Below are 21,122 nucleotides of genomic sequence, written 5' to 3' on the forward strand. Positions count from 1 at the left end.
AATGCCAACGCAGAAGCAAAGCTACCACGTTCACAGAAACAACGTATGGCTTCCGCTGTCGAAACATAAGAAGGAAACAGCCACGGGGACGCATGGGTGCATCCATACGAGCCCTTTCCTCCTTTCTGACTTTGTTGATTTCCTTCAAATTCCTTTACGCGAAAGGCGCTGCTCGTACTCAAGCCGCAAAAGCTCCTCCTCCATGGACGAAGCACGCGGCCCGTCTCCTGTCGGAGGTTGCTGCGCTGGCACGGCAGACATCGGTGGAGGTGCAGACGCACTGGGCAGCTCATTCGTCATCGAAAAGGGAGGAGGAGGGGGAGGTGTGACAGTGGCGCTCGCACCGGTGCCCCCGGCGTACACGCCAAAACTCGTTGCAGCAGCACTTGCAAAAGCCGCAGGAGCTCGTTGCTGTCCGTGGTACTCGTGCACAGCGCTCGGGGTGGTGGCGTTGTGGCTGTTGGTCGTCGTGGCCGTGAGAGAGAGACGCACCACCGCCCCGGCCACGACGGACTGGTCACGGCGTATCAGCGGCAGACGGAAGGCGTGCGGTTCATCGGGGTGCTGCACCGCCTGGTTCCACTCGCACACCGCCATCGCCCATACACACGTGTCGCTGCCTGCTGTCGCCGGGGGCGGGGGCGGGGCGGCCATCGCGTCTGCATCCAGGAAGAACAGCACCAGCGGCTCACGCACAACGGCGGCGAGCTGAGTGATGGACAGCACCGGGAGTGGGATACCAAGGGTAGTCGCCGCGCTGTCGCGTGAGCGGTCCACCGAGTAGGGCCACGTGTAGCGTGCCGTCGGCGGCGCAGCCAGCCATACCTCCTTCTGCAGCGCATCCACGCGGAAGTAGCACGAGAGTCGCGGGACAGGCGGCGGCAGGTCCGCTGGCAGCTCCAGTCTCTCCACATCGACCCACAAACACGTAACAGCACCAGCCAATGCGCCACCGGTGCTGTCACGGGTCGGCGTCGGCTGAGTCAGCAGCGATCGGTCGACGTGGATGAAGGACGCGGGGCCGTAATAAGGCGAACGGGACTCTTGCTCGGCGGGCGCGTGTGCGGCGAAGCTGCTGAAGCGATGCGACGGGTCTGCCCGTCCGCCATCTTCGACTCCTTCGGCGGCGGACGACGACGACGGCGCGCGGGCAGACCACGGGGACGCGTTGCGTGAAAAGCGCGACGGTGGAGGGGAGGGCGCGGGGAGGTGTACCACCAAGGCGCCGCTCGTCTCCGACATGCGAGAGCGTTGCTGCACGTAGAACGAAGAGCTGGACGAGGTGGCGTCGTCGGCATCGGCGACCAGCACGAGTTGCATTTGGCTGCGGTGGAGTCGCGAGAGAGCCGTCGCGGACGACTGCAGGGGCGCCGACGGCCAGTGCAGCGTGCGCTCCGTCGGCTGGTCCTTGGTGACATCGGGTGCCACAGCGTTGGTACGGCTCGCACGAAGCGGCAGCCGAACGTCTCCCATCGGTTGCAAGTCGGCCTCCGCAGAGGTGTTGGCTGTCATGCGCATCCAATCCAACAAGTGAGAGTCCTCCCCAACCTTCGAAGTGGGTGCGTCAAGCACCGCGTCCCCATCGTCCAGCCTCGTACGTGACTTTTCTACGGCCTCCTGTACCGCACGCAGAAACGCAGGCGAGTACGGCCGCCGCGCAGTGAGTCGGAGCTCCAGTGAGGCGATGTGGCGCTTTCCTGGTGTGTAGAGGTGCACGTGACCCTTCATAGTTGGCCGGGCAGAGTGACGACACTCTTCAGAAAGGATGATGTCCACCAAACTCACCTGGCCCTCTGCAATGGTCTCGAACATGTTCTCCGCCATGCGCAGACTTGGGTGGGTGCTGCTGCTGGCGCTGCTGCTGCCCGTGACGGCACTACTTCCTCCAAGGCTGCCCCGCCCGCCACCGTTTTTAGCTCTTCGGTGTTCACCGCCGCCCGCCGCCTCTCCTGTGGGAGGTTCCTTCGCCTCGGTGGTGGCGGCGGCGATGGCGGCGGTGGTTTCGCCCTCGCTGCGCACACGATGCAGCTGCACCAGAAGTTTGCGTGTGTGGAGATAATAAAGAAGGAGCGTGTCCATGGAGACACAGAAGGACGCGGTGACGTCGAAGAAGCCGTTGAGGCCGCGCACGGTGGGAGTTGTGATGGTCTCGTGCAGCAGAAAGTCAACGGAGCAGAAGACGTGAGAGAAGAGGTCCGGCACCCCCACCCCCTCCGGCACCTCCGCTGCCACCAGCTGGCCGAGGAAGAGCTCGAAGATGTTTTCATTGTCGCCGAGTTGGTCGATGGGCGCGTTGGATGCGACGTGATAGCCACGCAGGGACTTGACCTGGGCCTCAAGGAAGGCTACACGATCGAGCTGCCTCTCCAGCAGCTTGTGACCCGTCTTTTCGCGCCGCTGGAGGGAAGTCTCGGCAGCCGCCATGCGTGCCCGCTCATCCTTTTGCTGACCCGCCAGACTGTCCAGCCGGTCTTGCAGCAGGTCGTTTGTGAGCTGGAGCCGATGGACTTCGGAGAGCAGCGTCGCATTCACCTCGTGCAGCTCTTGCAGTTGGGCAGCCGCACTGGTCGGATCGGCGGGAAGGTCGGCTAAGAAACTTGCCGTCAACTTGAAGCCCTCGTCCTCCTGCACCTCTGTTGTCTCCTCCTCCGAGCCCGGTTCGCTCTCCACACCGTTGGCCTCTCCCGGCTCTTTGGCCTCTGAAGCACACTGCTCACGGCGGCGACGCGCTGCAGCCTTCGCCGCGGCCGCGGCTGTCGCCTTTCGGCACCGCTCGTCAAAAAGCAAGATGCCCTGGCGGTCCTTGCGGCCGAACACGTTCTGGATGTCGTCGACCGTAAGGTCTTTGGTATCGGCCACATGGCTTGGCCAGACGATGTCGAGTTTCGCCGCGAGCAACGCGACCTCGTCCTTCAGCGCGCGTGCCTGCAGCGCTGCCGTATCACGCTGCTCCTTTGCTTCCTCACAGTCTGCGCGGCACTGCAGATGCTGCTGCGTGCGCTCCGCTATATCCTTGTAGAGCAACTGGGACACCTGCTCCCAGTGCCCCGCCGCCGCCTTCCAGTCCGCCACGTCGGTTCGCACCTCCTCCCGGGCGTGCCGCAGCGCCTCTTCGGTCACTCGCACAAACTCTGACATGAGTCCGACGTGCTCGTGCTCGATTGAGTTGCGCTCCGCCTGCACACGTCGCAGCTGCGCCTCCAGGTCAGCGACGCGCGTCCCGCTCAGCGAGGCCACCTGCGCTTCGCGGGTGACGGTGATGAGCCGCTTCCGCTCCTCAACAAGCTGCGCGTTGAGGCTCTTCAGTTCCACCAGCATGTTTTCGTTTGCGTTCCTCTGCGCCGAGAGAGCGGACTCCGCCAAGGCGAGCTTCGAGCGCAGCTGCATTACCTCCCCGGTGCGATCGCGCGTCTCAGTCAGCAAGCTGCGAACGTCCTTCTGCAGCAGTTCATTGCTGTCTGCCCCCACTACGAGACGACTGCGGAGTTCGGCGATCTGCGTCTCCATGGAGAAGCGTATCTTTTCCTCTTCACCGACGCGATCGCGCAGGGTGCGCTCCATATCGGCGATGGTGTGGCTGGCGTTGGTGAGCTTCTGCGTGGCCAAGTCCCGCTCCCGCACGAGTTGGTGCATCTGCTGGGCCGCGTTGTCCAGCCGAGTCTGCACCGCCGCACACTGGGCGCGACTGCCGGCCAGCTCCCGCTGAAAGGTCTGCAAGGTGCCTGACGACTCATTCAGCTTGCGCCGCAGTTCCTCGTTGGCGTGGTAGAGGGCGCTGGCCACGACGTAGTTCTGCATGCTGCTCTGCCCGTCGGTGCCCCACACCATGGCGGGGTCCGGCAGGGCCGCCGCGTCTCCCCAGGCGCTGGCCTCGGCGATGGCGGCTGCGCGGGCGGCTTGCGGTTGGGCAGCGGAGGGCACGGAGACGTACTCCTGTGTGCTACTAGTAGTAGGACCCGATTGTTGCTCGGGTTGTGGAGAGGGTGAAAAAGAAGTGGAAGGTAAGCTGTGCGGTGCAGCTGGTGGAGCGCAGTCCCCTCTTCTGAGTGGGCCTTCTTGATCGGCGCTAGGGCTTAACGCGTCACTGGCGACGTGCTCAAACGCGGCGTGACTTTGTTGCGTAAAAGCGGGAGAAACTGGATTGAGTGGAGGATGAAAGGGTCCAGCGTCCGAAGTGCGCGGGCGGGCTCTGTAGGGAGGGTGTAGTCTACCTCGGCTGTCGGCAACGTTTTCGTAGCCGTACGACGAGGTCAAAGCTGGGTTACCCGCGGCGTGTGTTGTAGCCCACGAGGACGGTTGACGCGCCGACGTGGAGGAGAGAGACGGACCTTTTGGCGGGGCTTCGTTCTTACGGCGGGCGACTTTCATGAGTTTCAGCGCCTGCTCCTGCTCGTGGAAACTCTTTTGCAGCTGACGGTAGCGCTCATCCAGTGAGAAGTAGGAGTCTTGCCAGTCAATCCCTGGTGGCCGCGCCGTCCGCGCAGGGGGCTTAGAGGACATACTCAACGATCAGCTGGTGCTGACTCGAGAGAGGAAGAACTCCAACTATGTGTTTTTAGTAATGTGCGTGCGGGTGAGAAATACAATCAGTCTATGAGTGGTACACCGTACAAGCACGCGGCGAGGTCGAGGAGAAAGGGCACGGCACAGGATTGAGAGCCCGACGCTAACGCTAACAGGCACGATAGACCTAAATAATACTTCAGGTGCCGCAGCAGCAGCAGCAGCAGCAAATGATTCGCACACTTGCCGCTCTGCCTCTCGCACGCACAACGCGTAAAGACCGCAATGAAAACAATGGGTAAGAGAGGCAAAGTAAGAGGGAGGAGGCTATTATTCTTTGATTGGCTGTACTTTCCTCGCAAACAGGAAACGACACATCTAATTGCGTTTGGCCTCACCGTTACTACAGTTTTCGAGGCATGTATTTCGTTGTTCCTGGCGCTGTTGTTCCTCTTCGCTTCCCCCACGAGCAACGCGGAAGAACATGCAGCCGGAGGCACCCCGGCTACCGTTGTTCACAATAAGCGCAGCGCAAACCGAAGCGGGAGACGCACCGCGACGCTGTTTTCTTTGGACTCCGTTTACGTGACATGCGCACGCGTTTCGTCCTGTCTTTTCTTTCATTTCATTACACAGTTGTTTTCGTCCTCACGTAGAGTGGAGACAATCAAACGCTGACGGCGTTGCGGAAGTTACTTACAATTAAATCTGTGAAAAGGTTTGGGCGGAGGGTCGGAGGAAGGCAGCAAGAAAAGCGTGTGTTCTCCACCAAAAAAAGACGAGATCGTGGGCACATGTCTGTGGGCATATGTCCGTGGAACTCTTACAGCCGTTTGCTGAACTTTGCCTGCACCTCCTCCGAGACTCTCTTTCGGTCCCGTCCTTTGCGCAGCAGCTGCGAAAGACGCCGCTTCGGTGGCAGCGGCTGGGCTGCGCCAGACTCCTCCGTCCGCTCCTGTGACTGCCTCGCCTGCGCCCTTGCGATGAGGTGGTCCCACTTGCGGTACTTTGTGTAGTGTAGGCGCCGCTCGTACTCCTTCTCGACTGCCTCGTGCCGCTGCTGCTGCGCCAGTTCTGCCTCCTGCACAACGTCGTTGAGAGAGGTGGGCAGCAGCTGATGATCAACGGACCACTTCGCTTGGGCGGAGCGCGACGGCAACAGACGTACCTTCGCGTCACTCAGCTCCTGAAATCGGCCGATGTTTGGGTCGCCGAAGTGGCCGGTGGAGAGGTTGAACTCGTCCTCCTCCTCAAACAGCGCCCACGGTGGGAGCTCGTTGACAGCGGTGTCATCCCCCTCCGTCGTCGCCGCCTCTTCCTCTCCGCCGTCTGCGAGATCGGCAGGGATGAGGGAGGTTTGAATGCCTCCTGGTAAAGTTGCCCTTGTCGTTGATGGATCGTCTGCGGTGGAGGTGGCGCCCGCTGTCACGCCGAGGACCTGCATCTCCCCTTCGCCCGCCATCGGCAGCGGCGTGAAAGTTTTGGCGGAGGCCGCCAGCCCCGCCGCCTCCATGACGTGCCGCTCTCGCCGCAGCGAGTTCTCCATCTTGCGCTCGCGCCGAATCGCGTCGAGTCGCACGTGCTGGAGGTGGCGGTTGATCTCCTTGTTGTCCACCACCTGTAAGTTGTTCGTGCGCTGCGCAATGACACGGAAAGTCTCGAAGTTCTCCAGCGTCGTCCGCATACCTTCTTCTTCCTTCTGAAGCCGGATGGCGGGCGTTGGCGATGCCCTCTCCACCAGGCCATTTCCACTCTTCTCCACGGACGGCTGCAATGCGCCGGGGAAGTAGGTGAGCACGTGCCACTGCACGGCTTGCAGCAGCGACGCCGCGCCGTCGCTGCGACGCCACCGCAGCTGAAATTGGTAGGCGTAGCGCCGCAGCATTGACTCGGGCAACTCGTCGACATCATTCGTCTCCGCCTTCTGACGCAGCAGCACAAGCTCTGGCTCGCTGAGGCGCACCCGCTCAAGTCGCTCCGCGTTGCGCGGCGCCGGTGGCTCGGGACGGCGTCGCATCGGCTTACGCAGAATTCCCCACGGCGCGAACAGCACGTCGGGCCCGACAGCATCCTGCTCCGCACTGGTGAGTGTGCGGTCCTTTCCGGTACCCCCAGCCGTGTTCTTCCCTGCTGTTGCTGGTGCCGCCTGCTCTACTGCGCTGGGGCCCGACATGTTGAGCTGACGGAGGTCGGCCGCCAGAATTTGCTCCACGGAGCGAAAGTAGTGGGTTCGGCGGTCTAGCATGGCTCGAATCGCGTTGGCGCTCACCTTCTGCAGAACCCGATCGATCAGCTGAACTTTGGTGCCGTGACGCAGCTGGCGCTGAGCGGCGAGGTAGATGCGGAGTTCCTCCTCATCCAAGCGCTCAAGGGCAGCGCGCAGATCGGCTGCTGATTCGCCTTTTGCGAGACCCTGTGCGTGGCTGCGGTGTTCCTTGGCCCTTTGCGCCGCACTCCAGGCGTCTCCGGGGCTGCGGATGTGCATCGATGCCACCGATGGCGACGGCGACGCGGAGGGGGACTCCGCAGATTCCTCCCTCGCGCTTTCTGCGGACTTGGACGCATCGGCAGCTGTGGACGCCGCGGCAGCGGGGGCGTTGGAGCTTGTCGCGGGCAAGACGCCGCGCATGTACTCGTTGAACTTTGCGATGCACCGGCGGTCTTCCTCGCGCTGGCGCTCGCGCTCCGCCGCCGCCAGCGCTTCTGGAAAGACGTCCACGGCCTCTTCAATTTTTGTCTGAATTTGCTCTCGCAACGCCACCCGCTGCTTGTTAGTGGCATCGCGCAAGGCGACGTATGTCTCCGGCAGCGGTTGTACGTCCTGCTCGATCATGCGAGAGAAGAGCTTGTATGCCTGCCATTCCAAGCCTGCACGGCCCATCGTTGCGATAAGTGAGGTGTACATGAGCGCATCTGGCTCAATTCCACGACGGTGCATGATGTTCAGCTGCAGGAGAGCATCTCGGGCCACTGCGTACGCCTCACCCTGTGAGAAGTCTTGGGGGAGTTCTTGGAAAGGGCGCTCGTGGACGTGACGACGAGCTACTGTGAAGGCGCCATACCTGTTGATGGTGGTCTTGAGGAATTCCGCACACATGACAGCGCCGCCTCGGTGCGCACCGCACGCAGTCAACCGCGGCGAGAAGAGAAGCGGAGCGCGGTGCAAAACGCGTGTTGGAGAACGCATCCTTCGTGGGGTACTGAGAAGACGCAAAAAAGAGGGGAAAAAAGAGGATCGCAGAGAAGCAGAGATAGGCGTCGAGGATTGCTTCGAACAATACCTACCGTGTTAAGAAACGTGTGTGAAAGGGTCGATACAGTGGGTGAGACAAACGGATGTGCGCACGCATAACGAAGCGAGATGCAGGCAGGCAAAGACCGGAATTTGAAGAGGAGAAAGTGGAGACGCGTCATACTCGCTTTAACGGGTCGCACCGATACGGAATTACAAAGCCCGCAACGGATCGCGCAAAGTGGGAAAATGAGACGCAGCCAAACCCAAAAACAAAAACAAACAAACTCGGACGAATGTGGTGACACCACGCTCACGAAACCAAAAAAAGAATAGAGAAAGCAGCCGCACCTACGACGTCTCTTGAAGCGTTGTGTTGTTAGAGTTGAATGTCTTTTCTTTTTTTTTTTAAACAGTATCTGAGTAATATAGTGTATTGGATCCATTGTGGAGTTATCTGAGTGTGTGAAGTAATATATATACGCACAAGTCGAGTGTTCGTTGAAGACTAGGTATGTGTGTGTATAGTGAGGACTCTAAGCTGTAAATGGGGGGAGCGCAAAAACGCAGGCCGTTTATGTTGTTACCGAGTAAAAAATATATATATAGAACAAGCAATAATCACCATAAAAGCACAACAGCAGTTAGATCGCTCCTAAGAATTATTTACGCCGCGGAGAAAACTTCGATGCACATCTGCGCCACAATATAAACAAAAGAGAAAACACGCAGCTACATAGCGCAGCTCTATGAATGGCAGAATGCAAGGGAACAAAGAAATGGGAGACAATGAAAAAGGCACTCTCAACGCTGAAGCTTGAACTGACTGTTGCGAAGAGAATGCCTTTGTGCCTATTGATCACAGCACCTGACGCCCATCCGTTGCAGGTGTGTGCCGGAGAGAAAGAACGAAAGAGAGAGCAAAACTGCTACTCATTAGAAACTCAAATCTCAGCTTCAGAGAAAACGCCTGCACTGGGCCCAAGCATAAGTCCCGTTGCGAACACACAAAATATGTCCATGTAATAATACAGAGCAGGCGCGACATGTCCATCGCACGCCTTCTTAACTGAACGAGAAAAAAACAGACTAGTGATCAGCCCCACAAATGAAGAACAGACAAGGAAAAGGAAGTCCCTCTTACATAGTAAGTAATGATGTTGATGCGCAGCGCGAGGAAGTTGGATCGTATCTGCTACGACCCAGACCAAGCCATCTCGCATACCCAAACGAACGAGGGAAAACCACCGTCCAACGCCACGCGTGAGGCGTACAGTTTAGTGGCGCGCCACGGAAACACGCTGTTTTTGTGAGTGTCGCACCGCCGTGGCGACACGAGTGCGTTACGCGTTCTTCACCAAATGATGCCAGAGCACCGTGGCGGCGGGCACTCAAGAAAGATGCGGCGATGCCCGCTACCCCTGCGGTGCTGCTCTCTCGAATCCAAACTCGAACTTAAAGAAGTCCTCGTAAGGGATCATTAATGTACTCTAACTTCTTACTTTGTTTCAGGCGGTCCCAGCGATTTAGCAAAAAGTCCATGCGCTCACGCAACCCCATGTTGCGCACCGAGGGATGCGCTTTCAGAATTTCGTAGGCGAACGACGCCACCGGCACCTCTGTCGTCAAGTCCCGCCGCTGCATTCGCTCAGCCATCGCCAACACCTCTTTTTCACGTTCAGCGGACATGTAGTCCGGGCGCGCTGACGCGTAGCGCTTCGTTTCATCTACCTTAGCAGTGGATAATGGGGTAGAGGCGCTCGCCTGATCTGCTGCGGTCGGTGCGCCCTTTCTTCTGCCCGCACTGTTGTCCGATGCACTAGCTTTGTGTTTCACTGCTGCCGGTGACTTGCTACGTCGACTCAATTTCGTTCGAGTGGCGCTGATGCCCCGAGAAGCCCGACGCACCGGATTTGACGCGGTCCTCGATTGCACCGATCTCGCGCGTGTTGTTCGGCCAGACATCAAGACAGCCGCTGAGGAGCTGGCGGGGGCCACGGTTCTTCTGCGGATGACGCTGCCGCCCAAGCGTCCCCATGTTAAGCGAAACATCTGCTGGCAACTCAACCGCAACACCGTCTTTCCGCCTGCTGGTGTCTGTGCTATTGTGTGTGTGTGTGGGTGTGTGAGTGTTGGCCTGAATCAGTGAACTGAGCTCTGTATGTGTGAGAGCGTGTTGAGACCCGAGAGGAAGAACAGCTCACACTCTTTCAATCTTCCAGCTTCTATAATGGATGACGTATTATGATGTGTACTTGCAAGCGTGGGAAATGTGTTAGGAAATGGGAAGCGGAAAGAATGAAAATAGCTTCATACTGATCGCAAATACAATGAACCTTCTTCTTTGTTATAATTACTAACGAAGTAGACAATAGCGAAAGCACTGTTGCAAGTGTTCGAACACGCACATAAAAGCTTTGGTAGGCAAGTAGATCAGCAGCAATGCACATGCCTCACTACGCATGCTTAGCTTCAGGCGGTGAGTCGAGAAGATGCGAAACACCTCTTGTCATGCTGATCATAATAACATACTCGAAACCAAGCCCTTTTTTCTCACCGTTTCTTGTCCTCTGAAAAAGAGGGCGAAAGGAGGTCGGAAGACGGTGTACCTGCTGTTCCGCATCGAAGCGGAAAGTGAACCCATGCCGGCTAACTGTCATCATCGGAAGAAGACGCGCAGAAAGCATCGGGAAGAGGCGGCAGTTTGTCGTACATCAACTCTGGCGATTCATCGCGCACCACGGAAGTTGAAGGCGTGGCTGATTCTGCCTGTGTTTCGGAAGAAAAAGGAGAGGCGGTGTGTGATGGGTCTTCCTTCACGGCTCTATCATCGACCTTGGGACACGAGGCTGCCGAAGGTACTGGCTGACCTTCACCCCCTGCCGGTAGAGGCGTCGATGACGCTGCATCTTCTGGCGGTGACCGGGCAGCTTGTGCAGGCTGCACAGGAGTGGTACTACTGTTGAGATTTTCTTCGGCCACAGAAAGCACAACTGGCTTGACAATAGGGTTGGGCAGCTGTCGCACGTTCACGGTGTGATCCATGAGTGTCACTAACGTGCCGGGCTGCAGCTCTGCTACTGGAGAGCGAAACCGTACCTGGGCAGTTCCGTTTGGCTTGCCTCTCAGGCAATTGATCTTCACGTGCGTCACCCGCCCATAAGAGCTGAAGAGAGACCGTACGTCCGCATCGTTTGCTATTGTGGGGAGCCCTGTGACGAAGATGGTTGTGCAGGCATTTAAAAGAGGCGATGAAGAAGCCATTGTGTGTCACTGCCGCTTTCTATGTACTTTTTAATGATATTACCCATATGAGAGTAAAGAGTTACTCTCGTGCACGCTAAAAGTAAAAGTTAAAAAAAAAGGAAGCGCAGCAAAGAGAAGGCACAACAAACTACTATCGCGGTCGGGGTAGACAGATGTGAAGGAGAAAAGTGTCTTTTCAGGTTTAACTCTCGTCTAACGGGCAGCAGCCTACAAATGAAACTGCGATATCCGCTGCGTTGTAGTCGATCACAAACATAATATATTCACGCTATTGCGTACATCACTCTGGCGTTTTGCACCAAGAGGCACAACAAAAGGTCAGAGTAACGTAGTGTGTCTCACATCCGTCCGCACGCACCCCGCAGTTGACGGCCAGCAACAGCATGAAGAAGAAAAGAAATGCTCTCAGCGTCTGATCCAGCGTTAGCAACGGTGAAAACCCTTCTCCGCTCTAGTTGCCGCAAAGAACAAAGCTACTTGAGAAGCCTTCTATGGGTTTTTTCCGGTTGTTTTCGTTTTTAGTTACAACTAGACAAACTTCGCCACATGTGTTTAGCATCAGAGTTTAACAACAAACAAACATCTTAAATAATCACTGCAGGAACTGGAAGAGTAGAACGAGCCGTCGAAGGCCTTCTCATTGCGTCTTTTTCCATTTATGCCGCTCAGGCTGCTTACAAAAACCACTCAGTGCTGAAAAAAGGAAAGGCACTTCGCCGAGAGAACGGTTCTCTGCTGCGATAAATTCCTTTATTCAGTCCAAAAATGAAGCGGTGGGACGCCAAAGGTTGCCGTGACAGACATCGACGTGCCCTCTTCTCATTTCTTCGTATATGACATCTTGAACAATTACACTTTTCCTTTGTATCACCCGCGAAATGCGCCATTAAATGAACCAATAAAGCCAGTCAACAGCTTCATCGCCACGTCGGAGAGATGCGAAAAAACAGAGAGATGCAAATGCTCGACTGCGTTTACAACAACGGCACAATCACAGCAAGCACCACCTTACTGCTCCGGTGCAGCCTCCGGGTCCTCGTCTTGCTGCTGCTGCGGCTTCGCGGCCGGCTTATCATCACGCAGCTTCGTGCAAGACACGACGTCGTCCACGCGCAGGATCATGGAAGCGGCCTCGATGGCTGTTTTCAGCGCCTGGATCTTCACGGCAGCCGGCTCGATGATCTTGATGGTGCGCACGTCCACAATCTCTCCCGTTTGTCCGTTGATGCCCCAGTACCACCCTTCCGGATCGGCGTGACGCGCGCGCAGGTCGGTCACCACCCGAATCACGTTGGCGCCGCAGTTGCTGGTCAAGATGCGGGGCACCACCTCCAACGCCATCGCCACCGCCTGGTAGGCCGCCTGCTCCACTCCTCCGATTGTCTTGGCCTTCGCCATGAGCTTCGAGGAGACCGACATCTCACACGACGCCGCGCCGCAGATGATGCGGGGCTCGAGGATGATGTTGCGCGCTACGCACATGGCGTCGTGCAGGTTGCGCTCCATCTCATTCAACGTGTCCTTGCTTGCACCGCGAAGAAGGATGCTGCAAGCCGAGCCGGCTGGGCAGCCGGTGATGAAGGTGAAGTACTCGTCGCCAATCTTCTTGATTTCGAAGAGGCCGGCCTTGCCGAGGTGCTCCTCCGTCAGCTCCTCCACGCGGCTAACGATGGTGGCGCCAGTGGCACGCGCAACGCGGTTGTTGTCTGTCTTGCGGAGACGGCGGATGCAGGTAATGCCTGCCTTGTACAGGAAATGCGCCGCTAGATCGGACGCGCCCTTCTCTGTGATCACTACGTCCGGCTTGAAGGAGATGATGACGTTGCAGATGGTGCGCACGTAGTCCTCCTCCTGCTTCAGCAGCGCTTCCCAGTCGGTGTCCTTGGTCACCTCGACGTTAATCGCCGTCTCGGGCTTCTTGTACTCTAAGGGGCAGTCCAGGAGAAGGATACGCGGGTTTTCGATGACGCGGCGCATCTTGGAGTGGATGTGGTCCTTGTTGAACATGACGCCGTCCAGTACGACGCTGTCGGTGATGGAGCCGCCGGGGATCTTCTCCACCTTGGCGTAGCGCTTGATGTCGATGTCCTTCACCCCCGTCACAGGGTTCACCTGCACCACGCGCAGGGTGGCCTCAACGGCCATGCGGCACATCAGCTCCTCCTCGCGCGAGTTGAACTTGGTGCCCAAGCAGGCGCGCACCACCTCCTCCAGCTGCTCCTTGTTTTCGGGGTCAATAGAGGTGGCGATGCTTTCCACGGCAGCGAGGGCGTCGGTGAGCGCCTGCGTAAAGCCCTTGACGATCTTCAGCGGGTGAATGTTGCGTTCCAGCAGCGGCTGCGCGAGGCTCAGAATTTCACCGGTCAGGATGATGACGGAGGTGGTGCCGTCACCGACCTCCTCGTCCTGCGCACGGGCAAGCTCCAGCATGTGCTTCGCAGCCGGGTGCACTACGTCAATCTCGCGCAGAATGCAGTTGCCGTCATTCGTCAGCACCGTGCCGCCCATGGGATCGATGATCATCTTCAGCATCGCGCACGGACCCAGTGTGCTGCTGATCAGGCTAGCGACCGTCTTGGCGGCCTCGATGTTGTTCATCTGAGCCTTGCGGCCCGACTCGCGCTGCACGCGCTGGTTCACCACAATCACTGGTTGTTGACTCATCTTCACAGTGTCGACGAAGGTGATGTGCACACAGTAGTTGGCAAAAGAGTGTTTTAAAAGCGAACGCCTCGAACCGTTAAAAACGGAGGGGGGAGCCTCGTGAGCCTAAAGAAGGAGACGCCGGAAGGAAGGAGAACCGTTGAGCAACTCCAAAGTGAGAGACAACGCAGGACCTTGGTGATTACGTGTATGTGAAAGGAAAATAGAAATCTAGTAAATAAACTTCTGTTCATACTTTTCGAGATTCAGGTGATCGTCAGATCAAAGAAGAGAAAGATAGAAAGTGAGTAGCAAGGATGCGACTTAAGAAGAACAGCGAGTTCAGCTGTCGTCATTAGAAGGCTCGAAAGCCACCAGGGTTATGAAGTCAATAAGTTCGCTACAAGAAAGCAGACGAAATCGAAGTCTTGCACCATCTGCAGTTTTGCCAACACAGAGGAACAAAGGCACAAACAGAAAGCCGCACGTTTAGCGAATGGGCCTTCCTGTTACAGACAACGCGGTGTTCGGCAATAATACTAAAGCCTCGGCAGCGGCAGGAAGGACCGTTTGTTCTGCCCGCCAGTCAAGCTTTTTGCTCGGTATCCAAATCCTAAGATTTTGATGATTCCTTGTTGGTGTTGTTGCATACATCGATAGATGCATGGGTGAGGGGGGTAAACGTAAGTGCGCGCAATAACGCATCTATTGCATAAGAGAGCAGCCGCCTTTGATTAAGCGAACCAAACTTTTTTTAAAGTAAGCTAAAATGATGAGTGAAAAGAGATAAGAAGACAATACGACAGAAAATGTGAAAGAGTAAGTGTGAAATGGCAGCTTCGGCGGTGCTGCGTCGAGGCACACAAGACCAAAACATGAACTAAACAGACTGCGACAGCTAAATGTGCACCGTTCTACGACGATAGAAGACGGAGGCGGGGAGTCCGAGCATTTCGTGAGCCGCGTTTGCCATCACGGAGCCAACGCTTTCCACGTCCAGTTTGAGGTCCGCTACCGGGTCTGCCCGCGTCTTCCCGGCGTTCACGACTGCCACGGGAACATTAAGGCGCTTTGCCTCCACCACGTAGCGGTAGGCACTGTAGACCTGCAGGGACGTCCCGAGACACAGCAAGCACGACGCCTTCGTCTGCATCACCTGCATCGTCACCTCGACCGTCGGCTTCGGGACGTTCTCGCCAAACAGGACGACGTGCGGCTTGAAGAAGCCACCGCAGTGCGGGCACATTACCAACCGCATCGCGTTCACCGCCTGCGTAGGGGCGCTGTAGTCTCCGTCCGGCCGTACACGCGACTTGTCGGCGCCGTACATCTCGTACAGGCTTGGGTTCGCCTCACGTAGCTGCCGCTGCAGCTGTGCGCGCGGCATAATAAAGCCGCAGGACATGCAAATGACGGTGTGGATGTTCCCGTGTATTTCCGTCAGCGGGGCGTTGCTGGTGGTGTACCTGTACGCATGTGCCTCATCCGCATCGCCCACACCACCATACGTCGCAAGGTGGTGAAGGCCGTCGACGTTTTGCGTGAGAATGTGAGCCACTGCACCCGCGTTGACAAACGCTTGGAGCGCCATATGTGTCGCGTTGCAGGACGCCGCAGACATGGTGGAGTATCCAAGCATGCTGCGAGCCCAATAACGACGCTTTTCGTTATCGTCACGCTTAAAATTCTGAAACGTCAGAGGTACGAAGTCAGCGCGGTGGTAGCGGCCGTGAGGGCCACGGTAGTCTGGGATGCCACTCTCCGTGCTGCAGCCAGCACCGGTGAGGACGACGCAGCTTCGCTCTGCCTTGCCTGCGCTGCTTCGCTGCAGGAAGTTCGCCAGAGTCTGAGCGGATTTCATTATTTATTCCGCAGTGGAGGTGAAATCAGAGCAGCTTGAAAGAGAGAGAGAAAGACATACTAGGAAAACAAAGATGTTAAAAAGCGGGAAAGAGCAGACGGAGATGTGGTTGGTGCGGCGTACGTGTAGGGGGAGCGTTCTAAGGTCTAAAGAAGAATGTTGTCATCAATCGTATCGTGTAACGTAGCACCAAATACCACGATTGATGCGTGCAAAATCAGCAGCGCACGTACGAAAGCGGCGTACGTCACGGCGAAAAACAGAAAACTGTGTGTGTGAGAAGAAAAGAGAAGCACGAGAAAGGCACTAGCAGTGAATCGCTGGTGAGATCGCTCAGCTGGAAAAAGCTCTCTCCTCACTTTCACAATACTGCGCAGACAACTAAACGCGGCTTGCAATGAGAGCGCCGCGTGGTGGGGGGCAAAGAAGAGAAGGAAAAAAAAAAGATAGCAGCAACGCGTCCGAGCAAAAACAAGATGGATATTCGAGGGAGAGTAGAGTAAAAATTGGAGGAGGAGAAGCAGACAGACATACATGGTGAGCGACGTTTGCCTCAAGCCTGAGGCGTAGTGCATGAGTACTGAGGCTCCGCGTAGCCGTGCCGCACAGGTGAGTAGCGTGTCTAAAGCCCCGGCTGCGCTTGTGATTCACGCAGCAGCGTTGTTCTCGCGCCGGCTCTAGACGATGGGAACAGTAAGGGAAATATCCGGTAAGGTTCTACTTCCGCTTTCTGCGTTTATTAAAAGACCATCAATGGCATCTGTGACAGACAGAAAAAAACGCAATTTATTGTTTACCCCTTCGGGTCGTCGTCCCAGTCAAACGGAAGTGGCTTACTATTGTTGCGGACGGCAGCCCAATCCTTGCGGTCTCTGTTCTCAAAGGTAAAGTTGTTGGCTGGGAAGCCATAGGTCTGCCCTGCGTAGAGCCCACCCATCCAGCGCACCGCACTCTCCCTCACCGCCTCCTCCGTGAGAGAGCGGCTGTTCTTGAGAATGTACGACGACTGCTTCGTCCGTGTGGCAACCCACATCTTCGTATGGCGCGAGTGCCCATGCTCTTGCACGTCCTCGATAGAGACCCTTTCCGAGTAGCTCAGCAGTGCATGTGGGTGCTGTTCAATCGTACTCGCGATCACTTTTTCCTCCCATGGCAGTCGCGAGAACACAACTAGTCGGCCATCGCTGCGCAGGAGCAACAAGGCGTTTTGCAGCGCCTCACTCAACTCGTAGCGTTCGTGATTCACGATGCACCGCAGAGAGGTCAGAAACTTCCACGACATCGGCGCCTTCCGCCGACTGTCCTGCGCCATCCATCCTTCCTCCGGCAGGTCATTTCCAGCCTCCTCCACAACCTCGAGAACTCTGCGGGATGCCCCAAAAGGCCGCCCTTTGCGTATCGCACGCGCCAGCTTTGTGGATTGCTCGGGCGTCAGCAGCTCGTACGACGCCAGGGACCTGGACAACGAATTCTGTGGAACTGTGTTGAGGTATTCCAAAGCACTCAGGCCGTGACTTGGCCCGTAGCGCATGTCAAGGCAGTGATCGCTCTCGTCATCGAGCAGAAACCCACGTTCTGGGTTCTCGAGCTGGGTGAGGGAGGGACCGGGGTCGATGACGACGGCGTCGAAGGAACGTTCGCCAAACAGCGCCTTTGCCTCCGACATGGGTCGGGCGTAGAAGCGAAACCGGTGCGACCCGAACTCCTCTGCCACCTCCCGTGCGCCGGTCGCGGCGTCCAAATCGCAATCCATCGCGACAACGCGCGTGTACGGCTTCCCGTTCTCCAGCACGACCCCGGAGTGAAATCCGGTGCCGAACGTGCAATCCAGGACATCATACGATATGAGGCGTTTCTGCTTCGTCACCGCAACCAGCTCCCCCAACGAAGAAGGAACCGTCATCGCAGTAGAGGAACATACTAGGGCACCAGGATCCGGCAAGGAATGCGTTGATGACGAAGCCGGGAGTACTTTTTCTGCCCAGTTTGAGGCCGGAGCGGCCTCACTGGATGAGGATCTGGATAATTTCGTCGGAAATTTGTTTTTCCTCACCATCTGGGGCCGCAGATGTTCAGGTGAACGAGCACCGAGTGCTCTCCGCTGCTTCTTTGTGCTAGGGAATCCATCCTCCACGGCGCGCTTCGCCACGTACTCCGCGAGATTCTTCATCTCAAGCCATCTCAATCCCCCACACACACCCTGGAGCAGCTGTTTCGGCATGAGACGAGGATGCTCTACGCGGTTCATCGCCGCCCACCGCTTGGGTGCGACGATTCGTTTCATGTACCCTCTCAATTAAAAATATTTAAAGAAGAAACAACACTTCAGCGAGAGAGTAGCCGGCTAATACACAGACAAGGGAGCCAGTTCAATTCAGCACGCTCATTGTGACAGTCAACACGCGACGCTGATGTCAAGCTCGCGCATTTCGTGCAGTAACTTTGTAGAAAGAATACACACAAGAGCCAACAAGAGAACGAAAGTGAAGTGAGAAGGTACATTGCATTCTGTGGTATCGTTAACGACCACTATCCGGCGACGCTGGTGGGGCACAGAGAGAACGCAGCGTACTGCGCAAACCTTACAGACATGTTACAGTTTTGCACGATACTGCAAGACTTCATTAAGCGTTGAGCTGCCACACACGCACACACACGCACTCACAATGCAGCGAAGCTTACATCTCCCTTCACACATTTTCTTTATAGGTCGTTCACAGTCACGAAAGCATATCGTGGCGAGTATTACGGCTGTTTTGTTGGTCTTTAACGCAGAAAGTTATACTGGAAAAAGAAACAGAGTTTATACACCTGCATCAAAGAGCTACAAGAAGAAAAAAGAGGGAAAACGTTGCTTGAAACTCTGTAGATGTCATTTGTCGTAGCCTAGACGAAGCATGTTTCATTGTTTCGTGAAAGATTACTTTCAAAACGTGCTGCTAATACGCGTATTATATCAATAAAGGTCGTCCCTTTCAACAAGCACCACCTTTCAAGACTTGAAAACACTACAAGAGGGAGGGTCGAGAAGAACTAAGAGGAACCTCATGAAAAGTTCAGCTTTTCAATGCACTTTCTAGTTAATACCTCCTTAGGAAAATATTTCCAGGAGAAGCTCATTTATTCCACATAGTTATGAATAATATGCATTTTCCGCTTTCTATGTATCACCTGAGTTAGACAGAGAAAACATAAAAAGTTAAAGAATCGACAGAGAAAAACTCAGCGGCGGCACCAAAGCTCCGTCTTTCTACCGTGTACCGAACTCACTGTGTGCGTGCGCTTCCTGCTGCCAACGGAACGCACCCGTTTCTCTCTAAGCAAGCGTTTCAGATTATTTGAAAGAAATTTAAAAATGGACAAAAAAAGTTCGTTTTTTTTTTTGCAGCTGTTGCTGTTTTGAGCTTCACAAACCAAAGCGAATGTAAAACATTTTGGGAAAAGAAGGGCATACCTCGCAGCCGCAATCTTGAAAGCCAAAAAAAAAAGGATTTAAAAAGAAAATATTTTGGTGTTTCCTTGCCACGATTGACTCTCCACCACGGAGCCAGCCGTGCCGAAACTCACGTGGACGACGACGACAGCCGCTGCCTTAGGCATGCTCTACCTGCGCGTACCGAGGACGCCGGCTGCACAGGCACACAGCGCTCGTGATGAACGCAGCCACCAGGACCCCCACACACAAAGACCCAAGCGCGACAGCCGCAACAGAAGCGCTCGTCATTCCGGAGGTCTGCAGCAACGTCGTCTCATCGTCGTCCTCGTCGTCCTCGTCGGCGAAGCGGGCCGCCAACTCACCGGTCCCTGGGGCCTGTGCGCTGCACGACGACGACACACACACGCACTGCTGCGAGACGCTGTTCAGCAAATACCCCTCCTCGCACGAGTACGCAGGGCAGCGATTGCGGTAGTACTGGCACGCGGAGGACAGCGGCTGGTACGCATCTCCGGCGTGGATCCCACCCTTGGGGCAGGCCATCAGCTCCTGGTACTTCTCGTCCAGGTAGCAGTACCCCTTCGACGTCGCCGGCGCAGCGCTCCACTGCACAAACCTCGCAAAGTCGGCAACAGGGCACGTGTTGTCCTTCGCGGGGTACGCAGTCTGCCACGCGTCCATGCACGTCAGACTCCAGTCCTTCTCCCAGTCGAACTTAAATTCCGTGTCGGGCGACTGCCCGGGGTGGCCGCGCAGCACGCGCACGTAGAATGTCTTGTCCGTCTCATTCTCCAGCAGCTCCAGCACCAGAACCTGCGAGAAGGGCGGCAGCAGTCCATCATCGGCTTTGTCCTGCAGCGAGCACGCAATGCGTGAAAGAGTGGTGTCATGCGCGCTGTAGTGGAACAGTTTATACGTTGTCGTGCCTGCCAGCTTCGCGGTGATGGCGGTGTTGATGTTGGTGACGAACTCCTGCAAGATGGGCTGACCAGCACTGCCTTGCATCAGGCACCGCGTGTTGGTGCGATCGTACTCGTACTCCTTTTCAAAAAGAACTCTCGCGGACTCGGCTAGAGCATTCTTGTACTTTTTCAGTAGGGGCTGTTTTGCAGCGTCAAGAGTGCCAACTGAATCCATGGCGGCAGCGATATCGAAAAGCTTTCGTGCACAGTCCGAGCGTGTCTCGAAGGTGCTGCAATACCCTTCACTGTAAACCTCTTTGCCAATATCAGTGAGCGTTTTGAAGTCGGGGAAGTTCTTGTCCGTGGTAGGATTGCATACGCTGCGCACACTGGGCTTATCGATGTTGTAGAAGAATTGGTATTGCGGGGCGTAGTTGGTGTAGAGCAGGTAGTCGTCGTTCTCGGGCATGGTGTGGATTGCAGGGTAGAGCGACGTCAGGTTGGGAAAGAATCCACGTAGGAACGACTCTGCGCTCTGCAAGGTGCGCAGTACGTCCGTTGATCGGCTGTAGGCAACGTCCAGATCATAATCCAGGGAAGGGAACATTGGCTCTGTCACCACAGTTGGGTCAGTGTTGTACCGGTTGCGCAGGAAGGCGCCAGTGTTATTGAGCATCTTAATGCCTGCCCAGGAGAGGTAACCGCACGGTGTGTCACCACAGATCTGTGTCATGTTGAAAGTCGTCTCTGCTGCGCGCGCACCGTGCCGATGGAGCAGCTGAACCATGACGAGCTTTAAATCTGGAGCTCCAAGTACCACGGCGGGGAGGCACAGCAGCAGCACAGCCTGCAAAAAAACGTAAACGGATCTCATGGTGAAGGTGACGAGGAAAGAATTGAAAAAGGCTACCAGGTCTTAAACAGAGAAAACGAAAAGGACAAAACACGTAGCTGAGCACGGAAGCGGAAAGCGTGTTGAGTTGCTAGATTGAGAGACAGAGTGAAGGAGAAGAGATGCGGAGAAGAAAAAAAGAGGAGTGAAAAAGTATATACATGTTTTGACAAAGCCCTCTTTACCATGTCTTCTTCCATTCCCCACACAACACGACGTTAAACATGCGTAACTAACGTCTTGCTGTGGACCTTTGCTACACCAGAATAGTTCTTGTAGAGGTAGGCGGGGAAAGCCTTACATCTTGAACTTCAAAACGAAGCCATCAATTAGAGCACACGATCAAGTTTTGAGCCAAGTTTCCGCCAACGTGCCCGATTCGCCAA

The 21,122-nt window shown here is 56.1% G+C and overlaps 8 protein-coding genes across 12 annotated transcripts; all 8 read right to left on the reverse strand.

The window, feature by feature from the left end:
- Window positions 1-144: 144 nt before the first annotated feature.
- Window positions 145-4,759, reverse strand: ABB37_02058 (hypothetical protein; the record flags this gene model as incomplete). 2 transcript variants are annotated; one of them, XM_015798827.1, is made up of 1 exon in its annotated part: window positions 145-4,759. In XM_015798827.1, exon 1 carries the CDS (start codon window positions 4,498-4,500, stop codon window positions 145-147), a length of 4,356 nt encoding a protein of 1,451 aa, XP_015662305.1. In that variant the 5' UTR covers window positions 4,501-4,759. The 2 variants fall into 2 exon arrangements, with proteins under 2 accessions (XP_015662305.1, XP_015662304.1); XM_015798826.1 differs by having other exon boundaries at window positions 145-4,755.
- A 567-nt stretch (window positions 4,760-5,326) lies between these two features.
- Window positions 5,327-7,785, reverse strand: ABB37_02059 (putative mitochondrial hypothetical protein; the record flags this gene model as incomplete). The annotated part of the gene is made up of 1 exon (XM_015798828.1): window positions 5,327-7,785. Exon 1 carries the CDS (start codon window positions 7,688-7,690, stop codon window positions 5,327-5,329), a length of 2,364 nt encoding a protein of 787 aa, XP_015662306.1. The 5' UTR covers window positions 7,691-7,785.
- Window positions 7,786-9,190: 1,405 nt separating this feature from the next.
- ABB37_02060 (putative mitochondrial hypothetical protein) lies at window positions 9,191-9,990 on the reverse strand (the record flags this gene model as incomplete). Its single annotated transcript, XM_015798829.1, has 1 exon — window positions 9,191-9,990. The coding sequence occupies exon 1, from the start codon at window positions 9,785-9,787 to the stop codon at window positions 9,191-9,193; it is 597 nt and encodes a 198-aa protein (XP_015662307.1). The 5' UTR covers window positions 9,788-9,990.
- A 394-nt stretch (window positions 9,991-10,384) lies between these two features.
- On the reverse strand, window positions 10,385-11,133 carry ABB37_02061 (hypothetical protein; the record flags this gene model as incomplete). 3 transcript variants are annotated; one of them, XM_015798832.1, is made up of 1 exon in its annotated part: window positions 10,385-11,133. In XM_015798832.1, the coding sequence occupies exon 1, from the start codon at window positions 10,997-10,999 to the stop codon at window positions 10,385-10,387; it is 615 nt and encodes a 204-aa protein (XP_015662310.1). In that variant the 5' UTR covers window positions 11,000-11,133. The 3 variants fall into 3 exon arrangements, with proteins under 3 accessions (XP_015662310.1, XP_015662309.1, XP_015662308.1); XM_015798831.1 differs by having other exon boundaries at window positions 10,385-11,130; XM_015798830.1 differs by having other exon boundaries at window positions 10,385-11,064.
- Window positions 11,134-12,010: 877 nt separating this feature from the next.
- Window positions 12,011-13,901, reverse strand: ABB37_02062 (putative T-complex protein 1 gamma subunit; the record flags this gene model as incomplete). Of its 2 annotated transcripts, none has more annotated exons than XM_015798834.1 (1): window positions 12,011-13,901. In XM_015798834.1, the coding sequence occupies exon 1, from the start codon at window positions 13,664-13,666 to the stop codon at window positions 12,011-12,013; it is 1,656 nt and encodes a 551-aa protein (XP_015662312.1). In that variant the 5' UTR covers window positions 13,667-13,901. The 2 variants fall into 2 exon arrangements, with proteins under 2 accessions (XP_015662312.1, XP_015662311.1); XM_015798833.1 differs by having other exon boundaries at window positions 12,011-13,892.
- Window positions 13,902-14,543: 642 nt separating this feature from the next.
- Window positions 14,544-15,898, reverse strand: ABB37_02063 (sir2-family protein-like protein; the record flags this gene model as incomplete). Its single annotated transcript, XM_015798835.1, has 1 exon — window positions 14,544-15,898. The coding sequence occupies exon 1, from the start codon at window positions 15,504-15,506 to the stop codon at window positions 14,544-14,546; it is 963 nt and encodes a 320-aa protein (XP_015662313.1). The 5' UTR covers window positions 15,507-15,898.
- Window positions 15,899-16,299: 401 nt separating this feature from the next.
- On the reverse strand, window positions 16,300-17,947 carry ABB37_02064 (putative mitochondrial S-adenosyl-methyltransferase mraW-like protein; the record flags this gene model as incomplete). The annotated part of the gene is made up of 1 exon (XM_015798836.1): window positions 16,300-17,947. Exon 1 carries the CDS (start codon window positions 17,407-17,409, stop codon window positions 16,300-16,302), a length of 1,110 nt encoding a protein of 369 aa, XP_015662314.1. The 5' UTR covers window positions 17,410-17,947.
- A 340-nt stretch (window positions 17,948-18,287) lies between these two features.
- ABB37_02065 (membrane-bound acid phosphatase 2) lies at window positions 18,288-20,828 on the reverse strand. Its single transcript, XM_015798837.1, has one exon. It carries the CDS (start codon window positions 20,716-20,718, stop codon window positions 19,099-19,101), a length of 1,620 nt encoding a protein of 539 aa, XP_015662315.1. The 5' UTR covers window positions 20,719-20,828; the 3' UTR covers window positions 18,288-19,098.
- Window positions 20,829-21,122: the final 294 nt, after the last annotated feature.

Source organism: Leptomonas pyrrhocoris (assembly GCF_001293395.1).
Source record: "Leptomonas pyrrhocoris isolate H10 chromosome Unknown, whole genome shotgun sequence".
Lineage (NCBI taxonomy): Eukaryota > Euglenozoa > Kinetoplastea > Trypanosomatida > Trypanosomatidae > Leptomonas > Leptomonas pyrrhocoris.

Excerpts from the sequence above, each read along its gene's own strand:
- ABB37_02065 (XM_015798837.1), bottom strand. The coding sequence starts at position 20,718 with ATGAGATCCGTTTACGTTTTTTTGCAGGCTGTGCTGCTGCTGTGCCTC.